Below are 14,380 nucleotides of genomic sequence, written 5' to 3' on the forward strand. Positions count from 1 at the left end.
GGGCAGATTTTCAGAGGTGGGATAAAAAGAGAAAAATGCATATTGTTCAGGAAGCCTGGCTCTGGGGGCTGGGGATGAAGCTCAGAGTCAGAGAGCTTCCCCAGTATGTATAAGGCCCTGGGTTCAATTCCTAGTACAGTTTTAATAAAGGTAAATTAAGAAAGCCTGGTTCTCCATTACCTTTCCATTTATAGTGCTCAATAGTGTGGGAGCAAGCTAAGACTACCTGGCTGCAAGGAAAAGAAATCATCTTAAATTGGTAAAACAATACAAAATAGTGAAACTAATAAGGAAAGAATCAGAGTTTTTGCCAAATACTAATTTTGAACCTACCAGCAAATCTATTGTAAATGTCTTTAAGCATATGTTCAAGATAAATCCATTTCCAGAAGATATATTTAAATCTACAACGTGATGATTATCATGGTATACAATGAAGTGCCTTTATGATTGCAAAGGGCTTTTCATTCTGGTAGTGTTGCCTACTAGGTTTAAAGTGCATGGTATAGCACTGAGCACATCAGTCACTCAGTAAACACTGCTGTAGTTACAAATTCTAAACTGTATGAGTCCTTCCTACCTTAAAAATTAGCTCTTGTCCTGGGCACACCCATGGCAACTAAAGACAGTCAGGTATCCTACTGTTTTTTCAAAGTGCTGTGTATCATAGGGAACTATGCATTTCCTCCAAAAGGGCCCTCCATATCAGAACCTTTCTTACACAGCTTTAGCAGGACCTAGTGGGATGGATAATCTTTGGGGCAAGATCCAAAGCATCTCCTAAGCCTACTTCATTTTAAATATATCTAGAATCACTATTACTAAACTAGGGAAATTTCAGAATAAAATTCTGACCTAACATGATATTAATCATGAAGTATGTAATTCAAAGAATCATGATGATGTTCACATAAACAATAGCTAAACCTTATTAAGCATTCTAGCTTCCATTATTATTAGTGAATGCTTTTTATGTATAAGGTATTGGCATCAGATCTGCTATTTTGCTGCCGCCACTATTCTGCCCCCCCAACACCATTTTACAACCCAGATCATCAGTCTACGAACATCCTAGTCAGCCACTGGTCCTCTCACCAGCCTGTGAACATTGTCAGCAGTCATTGGTCCAGATTGTTAGCCCACAAACTCCCTAGTCAGTCACTGGTCCGTTGTTATTAGCCCGTGAAATTCCACTACTTAAGAATAGCTCCAGCGCCATTCTCTCTTTCTCATTTGCTCTCTCTCTCCTCACTCTCACTGCTTTCTTTCTCTTTCTCTCACCCTGTGGACAGACACTCTTGCCTGTCCACTTAATAAAATCTCTTGTGTGAGTTCTCGCATCCAGAGTGGTTTCTGGGTACTTTCATTGGTGCTGTGACTTGAATGGGCTCTTCTACCACCACTTAGGCAAGTGGAATCCCATCTGTCACCCCAGACTACACCCCCCAGACGATGGTCTCACCTTCCATTTGCCTGGACACTCTCCTCCACATCCAGACACAGGCTTCTCCCTGGCTTTTGGTTACCTGGGAATTGACCATCAAGCATCTGGCACCCAGAGGCTCTCTGTGGTTCAGGGGAATCCCCAGCCATGGTTCTTGCTACTACAGCTGAATCCTCATACTTAATACTGGGGGACTCTTTCCTCAGAGGCGGGAAAGTTCCAGACTGACGGGTACTCTTCCCTAAGAGGACTGCCTCTTGTGAGAACTACTCCAGTCCTACATTATCTCTATGACATTTTTGTCTTTTTGAAAGAACCCGCGCTGGGCACTCGGGCACCTGGGCACCCCTACAGGTTTAGCCTTGACGTTTATCTAATGGTAGTGATGACTCCCTGGTAGTGACAACTCCATGGATAACTCCTCCTTCACTTGGGTGATTCCTGGGGGGCTGATAGATGCCTTGCCTCTATATTCACCAATTCCTCTCTCAAAATGGGCAGCTCACTTTCAATACTCACCCATACCCCACTGGGTTGCCTCTTAGTTAATTTAAGAGTCCCTCCGCCTCACCTGGACCTCAAACCAAATGGCACTTTAGATCCCAACATTTTTAGGGATCATTTTAATTTCTGAGAGCACTCAGGGAAATGGAAAGAGATTTCCCTACATTATCTTTGATCTTCCTGCAAACCCAAACTTTCTCTCTATCTCTCTCTCTTTCCCTCTCATCCCCTCTCTCTGCCTTTCTCTTTCTCACTCTCATGCTATAATTAATGGTCATTATCATTTTTTCTTCTAGAACTCGTTTTTTTTTTTTTTCCTTAAATGCTATATTTTTCAAGCTCACAATTTTGATCCTACATACCTAGGTTAATGGTTTTTTGATCTGTTCTGTTTTTATTCAACTCTACAGTTACTTTTGAACATCTATTACATTGCAATGGAGATTCACTACAAAAAGCTACAAGGCCTTTGCTTTTGTGCTATGTGTATTCATGTTGTCTAAAGTCATGTTGTCTATGTATGTACATAACAAAATTGACATAAATAACAAGTACTCATAAAATTAAAATTTAAAAAATGGATCCAGATACCTTTAATTCATGTGATTTAAAAGGGTTCAATTTAAATTGGGCAAACAAATGAAGGTAAAATGTCTTTAAAATTACTTAACATACAAGTCTCTCTAGGTAGTCAAACTAATAAAATGTTGATGTTTATAAAATGCCTAATATCAAATTGTTTCTAGAATTTTTCTTCCACAGGAAAGGGACGGCAGATACTGTTCAATACACTTGTCTGATATCTTGGGTTTTTACAATAAGATGAGTGAATTAGATTTGACATATATGGGATTACTCAAATGTGTTAGAGACATCTGATTAATTTACAAAGGTAAAATGCTATTTAATAAAATGGACTAATTTATCTAAATTCAGAAATTTCATAAGAGTTGTTTCAGAATGTGAACAAGGTGGGGTCAACATACAGGAAAGAAAAATAAAAGGTTCTGGGTACAAAAATATATTTAGTAGAAGGGAGAAGAAAATGTTTCTGGGTAGGAAAGTCTTTCTGTGATGAAACCCGGAATGGGATCCACAGTCATTCCCTGCTGGCTCTCCCCACACAGGGATCTGAGCCCCTGGACTGTGCCCCCTTCTCTCTGGCCAATATCCACCATAGGGTGTTTCTGCCTCTTGCTGTTGCTGACCTCCCGGCCCACCACTTGGGACAGCCTTTCCTCTACTGGTGGTGAGTTCTCAGAGCTCTTCTATGGTGGCCCTGAAAACACTCTCTCTCTCTCTCTCTCTCACCCTCTATGAAAACCCCAGTACTTTGGCCGCAGACCTATTAGGGATGGTGACGACTCTCACTGATGGTCTGCTCCTACGTGGCAAATCAGAGAGGTTGTGGGGATGCTCCTTCCTCTCCTGTTTCCTTTCTCCAGGCTCCTGAGAACTCTTAGCCATGGGTTCTGCCCAATCTAAAATTCTCTGCAACCCCCACCCACTTGGCTGTTTCCTCAAAAGCATTTGACTTCTCCATTGACTCCAGTTCTCAAACCTCGCAGGTTCATTTTCTATTTCAACACAATCTGACCCCAATATAAGTTAGATGATGACTCCTGTTGGCTGGAAAATGGGACTTATATAACTTCTGTCACCACAGCAACAAACAGGCAGAGATTCCCTATGTTCAAACCTTCTCTTCATTCTCAACCTTCTTTGTGTCAATAAGAATAGTATTGTGGGGCTGGGGATGTGGCTCAGTTGGTAGAGTGCCTGCCTCGCAAGCACAAGGCCCTGGGTTCAATCCCCAGTACCACAAAAAAAAAAAAAAAAAAAGAATAGTATTGTGGATTTATTTATATCATTTAATGTTCTATAACAGGACCTGTTAGAGCCTGATTTGTTTAAAGGTTAATATCCTGAAACATGAAAGTATTTTGCCACTTTGCTACACAAAAGGAACGTTAAAAGCTCTCTCAGCCTTTCCTTGATTTATGTTTTGGATGTAATGTCATTGTGTTAACTAACATTCACATAGACTCAGAAAACAATACAAGTAAACTTTGTAAAATGATGTTTAAGGAGGAGGCAAAGATCAACTTCAGAACTAGAACACTTTACCTAAGATTTGTAAAGAGCCCTGCCTTACCTGAAATAAGAATCTGCCTCCCACCCTGCTGCATGTCAGAATGCCTCCAAAATAAGCCAGACTTCAGCTCATTTAAAGTCACATTCAAAATATTTTTTTTGTTATAAAATTACTGTGATCTCAAACAGGGGATATAATGTATACCTCAGCCAAAATTCAAGATAGCTATTATACAAACTAAATGCTTTTACTATTGTTAATTCCACTTTGTATTTTCCTTGTAAACTCTATAACTGTTGCCTGATTAATGTTTTGCAGAAGTACTACTTCAAGAACAAACAACCTATAATAAGCTATCACCTATAGGACAGATAATATAGACCCAAATTAAATAAAAGGGGGTAAATAACTGTAAAGTCATAAACATTAAAACCCAGTACTCTTATGACTGGTGACACTGGCTTGCTGGATGTTTAAGATCAAGTTTAAGATCAAGATTAACACAAAAGGGCCAAGAAACCCAGTATTTGACTCTTGCCCTCTGAGTCAGCCTGAACTCAGGGAATGGGAGAATTTCTCTAAGGAGTTTTGCAACTCTGGCCCATACGATCTCCTGATCAGGGAGATTAATGAGACCACTAGAGGACGAAAAGCCAATCAGTGCACCTGCTGCAAAGAGGAGGGTCATTGAAAAAGGGAGACATCCCTGATTCTTCCAAAGGAAGCCACATCATCAAGGAGACCCTACCTAGCAGATGGCACTAAAGGAGCTAAGACGCTGCTCTAAATTCTCCACGGGTAACCCCTGGAGAACTCAGCTGACCCTTAACAACAGAAAAGATCAAGGTCAATTTGACCAGCTTGATCGTGAACACCTAGCAAAACAGTTAAAACTGAAACACAGCCATTCCTAGGCATTTAAAAGAAGAAAAAATAGTTAAATGTAACTTAAGACCTACACTCGTGTTTGCCCCAAGAATAAGTAAGACTACACGCTACTAAAGAGATTCTTATGCAGGAGTGCCTGATAACCATCAAGAGAAACTACCAGAGTCAGATATTTTGGGTCATTTTAAGGTCTACAGATCTTCCTAAACAGGACCATGCCTGCTAAATTACCTACAGAAGTTCCTACAAGGTCAGATACACAAGTTCTGGAGCTGGCAGACACACACAAGTTCACTAACCAATCAATCAGCTGCTTCTCCTTCAAGACTACCAGCCGTCCCTGACACCCAAAGGCAAGACCTATGATTCACTATTGACACCTCTAGTTCCAAAACTGTGCTCCCACCTAAAGCCCTCCCACCCCCCGTTTTTTAAACAGGAATGAGACTCTTCACCCCTATCCAGCAGGAAGAAGCTACAGAAGAAGGACCATTGTTCCACTCCTGGTATCTACAAAAACAAAAAGGGAGGAATACTGGCATCAGACCTACTATTTTGCTGCCGCCAGTATTAAGCACCGCCCCCCCAATACCATTTTACAACCCAGATAGTCAGTCTGCAAACATCGTAGCTAGCCATTGGTCCACTCTTCAGCCCATGAACATTCTGGGCAGTCATTAGTTCAGATTGTTAGCCTGTAAATTCCCTAGTCAGTCATTGGTCTGTTGTTATTAGCCCATGGAATTCCACTACTTAAGAATAGCTCCACCACCACTCTCTCTCTCTCTCTCTTACTCACGCTCTCTCTCCTCCTCACTCTCACTCACTTTCTCTCTCTCATTCATTCTCACTCTCTCTCTCTCTCTCACCCTGCGGGCAGACACTGCCCGTCCACTTAATAAAATCTCTTGCATGAGTTCCTTCGCACGAGTGGTTTCTGGGTACTTTTGCAAGGAATTCAAATTAATTTTTATATATTAACTCATTTAATCTGTAAAACAACCCCCTAAGGAAGGTACTGTTATCATCTCCAACTGATTAATGAGATAAATGAAGCAGAGAGGGATCAAGTACTTCACCATGGTCATGCAATGGGCAAGTAAAAAGGAACAGGGATTTGAATTCTGGTCTTTCTGACTCTGAAGCCTCTTTCTTTTTTGTTCCTTGGATAGAAGCAGGGGACAAGGATTTTACTAATGATCTATATCCTCACTCCTGTTTTGAGACAGGATCTTGCTAAAATGCCCAGACTGGCCTGGAACTTGTGATCCTCCTGTCTCAGTTTCCCAAATATCTGGCGTTACAGGTGTGAACCTCCATGCCCTCCTTATCTTTTCTTTTCCTAATTTTATTTTTCTTTTTTTGTGGTGCTAAGGATGGAACTCAGGGCCTCATACATGTTAGGTAAGTGCACTATTACTGAGCTACACCCCCAGGCCAGCCCCTGTACTTTCTTTCACTATCTGGAAGTCTTTATTTCCATGTTTCTCCTCTGCCAATTAAAAAAGGTAAAAGTAAGGAGCAATGTTCCATGCCTAGAATTAAGAAATTATGATATCAAAATGTAGGGCATAGGTTACCTTGTCGGAATCCTGAATTATTTTGACATTTTCTGTACCAAATTTTTCACCATAAAGTTTAACAAGTCTCAAGGAAATCTCTGAGAGGCCAGTGAGTTTTGGTTCTTTATAGATGTACTCCTTTCCATCCTCTTCTTCAAAAAAAGACTATTATAAAGTTAAAGAAATAATTTATGAATTGAATGAGCAAACAACATTTAAAGACTACCTACTAAATAACAATATATTTGAAATACATTTTAAATACTATTACTAAAAGCTGCATGCATATATTCACTTTTTACCTTCAAATAAATGAGAATTTTCAAATTCACAAACATATGAATATATCATTAGCCCAAATATTTCTATAGCCTTTCCTCCTTCCCTTTATGCTTATTACCTGCTTTGTATTTGAAAGTTTTAAAATATTTTTTGTTGTAGATGGACACAATACCTTTATTGCATGTATGTATGTACATACCAGGGATTGAACCCAGGGGCACTTAACCACTGAGCCACATTCCCCAGACATTTTATACATTTTAGAGACAGTGTCTCGCTGAGTTGCTCAGGGTCTTGCTAAATTGCTGAGGCTGGATTTGAACTTGTAATCCTCCTGTCTCAGCCTCCATTCACTGGGATTACAGCTGTGTGCCACCATGCCTAGCTTATTTGCTTATTTTTATATGGTGCTGAGGAATGAACCCAGTGCCTTACACATGTTAGGCAAGTGGTCTACCATTGAGCCACAATCCCAGCCCTGTATTTGAAAGTTTTAATGACTGGATAGTTATCGTATACTTTATCAGAAGCATAACAGAAAATGAAACTGAAACTGAAAGAGAAATCCAAACCTTATATGTTGTACTCTGATCTAATGATCTCAATAGGAACCAACATGAACTTTAAAGTTACAAAAGAAGATCCTTGCTACTGTAATAGGCACTATGAGGACAGAATCTAGGGTCAGTAACTGCTGCTAAAGTAATGTAATAAACCAAAAGTGAATGTTTAATAAGAAAAAAAACTCTAAAGTATACTTACTTGACCATAAAAGGCAACTCGGAAGAAAGTACCCAAAAGTCTTTTTTTTGTGTGCATAACCTCCAAAATTTTTGTATATGCTCCATGAAGTGTTCTATAAACATGAGTAAGTTTCTGAAAAATGAGAATATATAAACAAGATTTGTCTCTTGGTCAATCACTAAATGTCTTCAAGATGAATACACAAGAATAAAAAGCATCAATGTTCCTTTTTTAAAATTATTTTTGTGGCACCATTCACATCCTCCTGCCCCATTGTCTCAAATAGACAAAAGTCTTCAACAAATTGGGATCTAAGGGTAGAATTTAAAATGACACTGAATTTATTAACATCGTGATTCATTTTATTCATGTCAATGGCAATATATATTTTTAAAATACTGTATTATCTGGGTTTGATCCTCAGTACCACCAAAAATAAGCCAGAAAATGGAACTTTATTTTGAAACTCTTACAAAGCTTCTTAGGAATCTTTGGATTTGTACTGATTTTATGGAAGTGGTAGTGGCAAATTTATTTTTTGTCTCATAGACTATTCTTGGCCATCTACATGGCCTTGATTTAGTTATTTAATTCTAGCTTATTAATATAATCTTGGATGTCACTATAATTTTTCAGGCATGCTGCATATACTTGCTCCACATACATCATGAATATTATAAAGAGAGGAAGACCTAAAATCTAGGACAAAATAAGCAAATTTGATCAGTCATATTAGAGTTTAGAATACTACCCAATTGATATTAAATGTGTTTTTACAATGAGAAACTTCTTCAATAATGAAAGACTATCTGCTATATTTCAGAATAAACTTCTTTTTGTAAAAAAAAAAGCTTAAATCCTAAATCACCCCTTTTCAAGTTTAATAGCAGTAGAAATTATGATGTGAACTATAAGACTTGAATATAAAAAAATTCCTATTTAGTGGTGGTAGCAACAACTGTTTATTAAACTACTACTCTTTATTAACTACCCTTTATCAATATATTATGCAGCAGGCCAAATTGAAAAAAATAAACTCTTCATAAGGGTTATTGCTGGCGTCTTCTTACCTTTCTCATTGTTATCTGCCAGCACTTTAAGTGTCCCCAGTCAACTGCAAAGAACAGAATCACTCTGTTTCTTTCCAGGGCAACATGGAAATCTGATAGCTTTTTTTTTAGGTGATGGTTTAGTAAAAACCACACTGATTATTTTATGCCCTGAAAGAAGGAGTGGAGGATGCTCGATGAAAATATTTTGAGAACCACTGGTTTGGCTGGGCATGGAGGCACAGGCCTATAATCCCAGTGACTTGGGAGGCTGAGGCAGAAGAATCACAAGTTTGGGGTCAGCCTCAGCAACTCAGTAAGACCCTGTTTCAAAACTTTAAAAATAAATAAAAGGGGCTGGGGATTTAGCTCAGTGATAGAGCACCCCTGGATTCAATCCCTAGTAACAAAAAAAAAAAAAAAGAAAGAAAGAAAAAAAGAAACTGCCAATCTAATTTCAATTTCAATTTATGTCTTGACTTTTTTTAGCTTTAACTTCTTTTAGTAAAGGTATATAAATATAAGGCAAGATATTAATCTTATATTTTAACATTTTAAAGGTTTGTAAATTTTTTTTGTGGTGCTAGGGATTGAGCCCAGAGCCTTGTGTATGCTAGGCAAGCATTCTACTGCTTAATTACATCTCCAGCCTGGATTGTAACTTTCATATTGTATTCATGTGTCAAAAAAGTTACACTAAGTTAAATATCTATATTCTATAATGAAATACAAATGTTATAATGTAATGAACCTTCTAATCTTGAGAAGACAGGAAGTAGAGTGATAGTAACATAACTATATTAATGTTTTCTCAGGACTGAAATAAAATACATAAGTCAATTACAAAAATATGTAAATTGGCTACCTCAAACTCACGACGTTTCTCATAAATTGGAATGATCAACTTGGAAATCTCAGAAATTACTTCATAACGTTCTGCCTTCCATAAACCATCCACACATTGTTCTAGCAACTCCAGCAAAACTTCCTGCATTAAGAGAAATGAATTGGAGAAAATGCAGTAAGGAATTAAAAATAGTTTGAGAGTTTTGGACAAATAAATGTCTAACTATTTTAAGCTAATAAAGAACAAACAAAATGTACCAAATTCAATAAAATGCACAGGAGTATACTTATAAGACTATATATCCTTCCTCCCTCCTTTCCTCTCTTTCTTCCTTTCTTTCTAGTGCTAGGGATAAAATCCAGGGTCTTATGCATGTTAGGCAAGCAGTCTACCACTGAGCTACACATCCCAGCTCCATGACTATATTTCCTATATAAATATTTGAAATTAGAAATATTCTTAAAATATGAAGTTAATGTTGACAATAGTAAACTGTATCTATTTTGTTTATTCAAAAGGCTAACAAAGGCTAACTGTACTTGTAGATGGTACACAATGAGAAGGAGTATCTTTAAAAGGGAACACAATGTTGGTTCCAAATTGAGGATGACCAAGTTGGCTTGAAAGTAGAATAGCGATTACCAGGGACTGGGAAGGAAGTGTTCTGGGGTGTCAGAGTGGGAGGCAAAGATAGAAGAAGGGTTTTGGATATGATCAATGCATGTTGTATGCATGTATGGAAATATCATACTGAGTCATATTAATATGTACAATTAATATGTGCTAATAAAAATAGAGGATGACTACTGCTAAGAAAGTAAATTCTACTAAGCCTATATATAGCCATTATTTTTCTTTTATGTTGAAACTACATTGATACATAATAATGGTCTTTTAAAAATGTGACAGTTTTTTCACACTATCATATTAGTGATTTAGGTGTTTATTAAAATGATGCATTAAAATGTTCTTGGTAAAGAACACTTCCTTTCATAATTGTTGATTCTAAAATTAATGAGGATGGGGCTGGGGCTGGGGTTGTAGCTCAGTGGTGGTGAACTTGCCATGTGTGAGGTACTGGGTTCAACCCTTAGCACCACATAAAAATAAATGAAATAAAGGTATTGTGTCCATCTAAAACTAAAAAAAATATTTTAAAAATAAAATTAGTGAGAATGATATGAAAATAGTTCATGATAGACATTGTCTATCCTGCCAGGTATAGTGACACATACATATAATCCCAGAGACTCGGGAGGCTTAGGCAAGACAATGGCAAGGTGGCAACATAGACTGTCTTAAAATAAAGAACAAAAAAAAGGGCTGGGGATGTACACCTCAGTGGTAAACTGACTCTGGGTTCAATCCTCAGTACCAAAAAGAAGGGTGGGGTGGATTTCAGAGAGAAAATACCTTCTATGAACCAGGAAATAGACCCTCAACAGACACTGAATCTATTGGTGACTTGATTTTTGATTTGCCAGCATCTGGAACTGTGAGAAATCAATTTCTGTTGTTAATAAACTACCCAGTCTAGGGTGTTTTGTTACAACAGCCCAGATAGACTAAAACACCTAGGAAATAAATGCATCCTCTTTCTTTACTTATCCTCGAAGAATTCATTGCCAAGTCCTTAAGTTTTATTTTCCAAATATTTTTCAAATCTGACCCTTCCTGTCCGTTTCTACATTTATTGCTAAGGTTCAAGATTCTGCTGTTTTTCCTGATATTCCTGCTTCCAGCACTTTCAAATACATCCTCTACACATATGTCACAGAGATCTGATTAAAATGCAAACCTGATCATGTCACTCATTAAAATTTGAGAATGTCCCTGTCATTCACAGAACAAGGGAGAAGCTCTTTCATTTGGCATATAAAGCTTGCAATGTTGAGGCTTCTATAATCCCCTAATTCAACATGCCAAGTCTTGTAATTTATGCTCTAATAACAGTGAACTGCTATTGGTTCTTCTGAACCCGGGTGTGTCTTAGTTTTGTGTCTTTATTCTTGCTATGCCCTCTGCCCTTTAATCCCTTCCACTAGGTTATCTCTTTATAATAGCTTAAGTAGCACCTCTTTCAGAATCCTTCAACATAGGGTAGGCAAGACACTAGATACCTTATTTCCAACTGTTAATTCTTTGGGTAAATATTTAACTCTTGTATAATATTTGCCTTGTCTAAGTATCTGAGTTTCCAAATAGGCTGTGACTCTTGAAGATCAGGAACAGTATCTTATTTATGTTGGTTTCTCCAGAAACTAGGACAGTGATAGTATAGCAGGTGTTCAATAAATGTTGCTACTTGTATAAAGGACCAGTTTATTAAGAAGTAATAGCCAAACCAAAATTTCCAGCAGCAGTGAAAGCATGAACTTTGGGGAATTAAAAATCAGTTACAATCTATTGATGTTTAACCCAGGAATGTAAAGTTGGTTAAGAATTAGAAAAAAGGACCGTGGTTGTGGCCAATTGTGGAGTGCTTTGCTAGCACATGTGAGACACTGGGTTTGAACCTAAGCACCATGTAAAAGCAAATAAACAAAATAAAGGTATTTTCAAAGAACATTTTCTCTTAAAAAAGAATTAGAAAAAAATAGTAAACTGCCACATAAACCTAATAAAAGAAAAAAATAATATTACCTTCAACAGATACAGAAAAAAGCAATTGAAAAAAAAATCCCTCAATATCCATTCATAATATTAAAAAGAACTCAGGAAACAAGGAATAGAACTTCTATGCTCTCAGTTAAAGACCATCTACTTAAAAGACTAAAGGTAGAACACTTTTATATTAGAATTGGGAACAACAACAAAAAATGTGTATTACAGCACCTTTAACCTGATGGCTTATACTTCCTTTTCTTTGTCTGTCTCTGTCTGTCTGTCTGTCTGTCTCTCTCTCTCTCTGCAGTACTGGGAATTGAACTCAAGGCTTTATGCATGCTAGACAAGAACTCTACCATCGAGCTACATCCCTAGCCTCTTGAATGCTTGTATTTCTTAAGAGAACTTTAAGAACATTATTTTATGGGACTACAACCCCTTCAGACTCTGTGCTTTTCCCTTTTTCATGTTCCTACTCCTTAATTGTGAACTTTTCCCCAAGGATCAGTCCTTGGTTCTCTGGTCTTCACTTGCCATGTTATGTCCTATACTCACCCTGCTTTGGTTCTTCCAAGGATATGACTTCCAGATGTTTCTTTCTGTGATCTATCTCTCTTTAGATTCAGTTCCACATTTCTAATGACCTCATGATTATTTCCACTTTGATAATCTTTCACTTCAAGTTCAACTCACATCTAAAATAGATTTCATCTTGTTCCCTTCAAAGCCATATATCTATCATTTTCCCATAATATACACACTTCTTCTTTTTTTTTTTTTTTTTTTTTTTTTTTTTTGCGGTACTGGGGAATCAAACTCAGGGCCTTGTGCTTGCGAGGCAAGTACTCTACCAGCTGAGCTATCTCCCCAGCCCATCCACACTTCTTAAAGCTACTTTCGACTCTTTGCCTCCCACATCCAGCAAGTCTTCCTTCCTTCCTTCCCCAGGGTATTTCTGTAATCTTTCACTATTCTGGTTTAGGCCCTAACTGCCTCACATCTGAACAATGATGGCTCTCTTCCCTCTAGCCTTTGCTTCCAGCCCCTATCCATCTACCTTGATACATCTCCTACATTACCACCAAATTAACTTTCTCTACGTGCTTTCATCTTGTCACTATTCAGCAAAAATCTTTTTTTTTTTTTTTTTTTTTTTTTTTTTTTTGTGGTGCTGGGGATCGAACCCAGGGCTTTGTTCTTGCAAGGCAAGCACTCTACTGACTGAGCTATCTCCCCAGCCCTCAAAAATCTTGAAATCATGTACATCCATGAGACTTGAATTCTACTTAGAATAAGATACATTCCATGGTTGTAAAAATAGATCAAAATAGATTCTACTGTTATATGTAACTAAAAAGAACAAATAAAAATTATAAAAAAATCTTTGAGAGAATTTCAAAATTCCACTGGATAAATCTTAAACATTCACATCTTCTCAAAATTTGGCCTCAATTACTACTCTTCTCTATGTGAATCCACTAGTTTTGCAAAAAAGATCCACTCACTGTGCCTCAAATGTGGCTTATGCATTTCTACCTCTTAGCTTTTGTTCCTGCTATTCTTCTCTGTTAGAATATCTTCAGATTGGCCTCATCTTTCAAACTCCATTCTCATTAATATGTCTGTTCCACCTCAGCTTAAAGGCATCTCTCTCACTTGTCACTTTGTATGACACATATTGTCTATATTATTCAAATGGTACTGTTTTGCTTTTTTGCATTTTGAGTAGGTATATTATTGCTTCAGTAGATCTTGGAGGTAAGGGACCAGCCATATTTATTTTATAGCCCTTTTATCGCCAAGTTCAGAGTCTTGAGCATAAGTCAGGGCTCAATAAATCTTTATTGGTTAATCGACAACTGACACTTTTCACTACCCACATGAATCGTAGAACAGGGAATTTACATTCTTAATACTTTTATATATACTTTGCTCAACTGAAGTAAAATAACAGTGTCAAATCTATTTTTTTTTTTGAGATTTTCCTATATGTTGACTCTTATCTGGTTACTGGAATAGTGATTTAAGTATGGTGGTGTTGCATTTCTAAAACTCAATAATTCAAGCAATTCCAGAGATGAGGCTCTACATTCTAAGAAGAAACCACTTGGCCTGGGAGGGTTTTATATTCAAAGATCATTAGTCCTTAGTTACCATCAACATAAGTTAGCTGCAATAATTTTTTAATATAAATAAATTTTAAGAAATCAAATTTATATAACTGGCAATGCAAGCCCTGGGATCTTACTTCACTATAATGGACATCCATCATCCCAGCATCTTCTTTCATTGCTCCTTCTTCATCTATATTGGGAGTAATTTTCTTGAAGGCTGAACATCCATTAGGAAATAATTCTG

General features: G+C 37.4%; 1 protein-coding gene across 2 annotated transcripts in view; it reads right to left on the reverse strand.

The window, feature by feature from the left end:
* The window catches only part of DOCK11 (dedicator of cytokinesis 11), a 184,681-nt gene that overhangs the window by 13,589 nt on the left and 156,712 nt on the right, over positions 1-14,380 (reverse strand). For both annotated transcript variants that reach the window (XM_079123323.1, XM_079123324.1), the window contains 4 exons: positions 14,271-14,377; positions 9,434-9,556; positions 7,538-7,651; positions 6,512-6,658 (listed from right to left, as the gene is read on the reverse strand). In XM_079123323.1, the coding sequence (XP_078979449.1) occupies positions 6,512-6,658; positions 7,538-7,651; positions 9,434-9,556; positions 14,271-14,377 (491 nt within the window). The remainder of the gene's footprint in view (positions 1-6,511; positions 6,659-7,537; positions 7,652-9,433; positions 9,557-14,270; positions 14,378-14,380) is intronic.

The sequence above is a fragment of the Sciurus vulgaris genome, assembly GCF_902686455.1.
Source record: "Sciurus vulgaris genome assembly, chromosome: X".
In the NCBI taxonomy this organism is placed as follows: domain Eukaryota; kingdom Metazoa; phylum Chordata; class Mammalia; order Rodentia; family Sciuridae; genus Sciurus; species Sciurus vulgaris.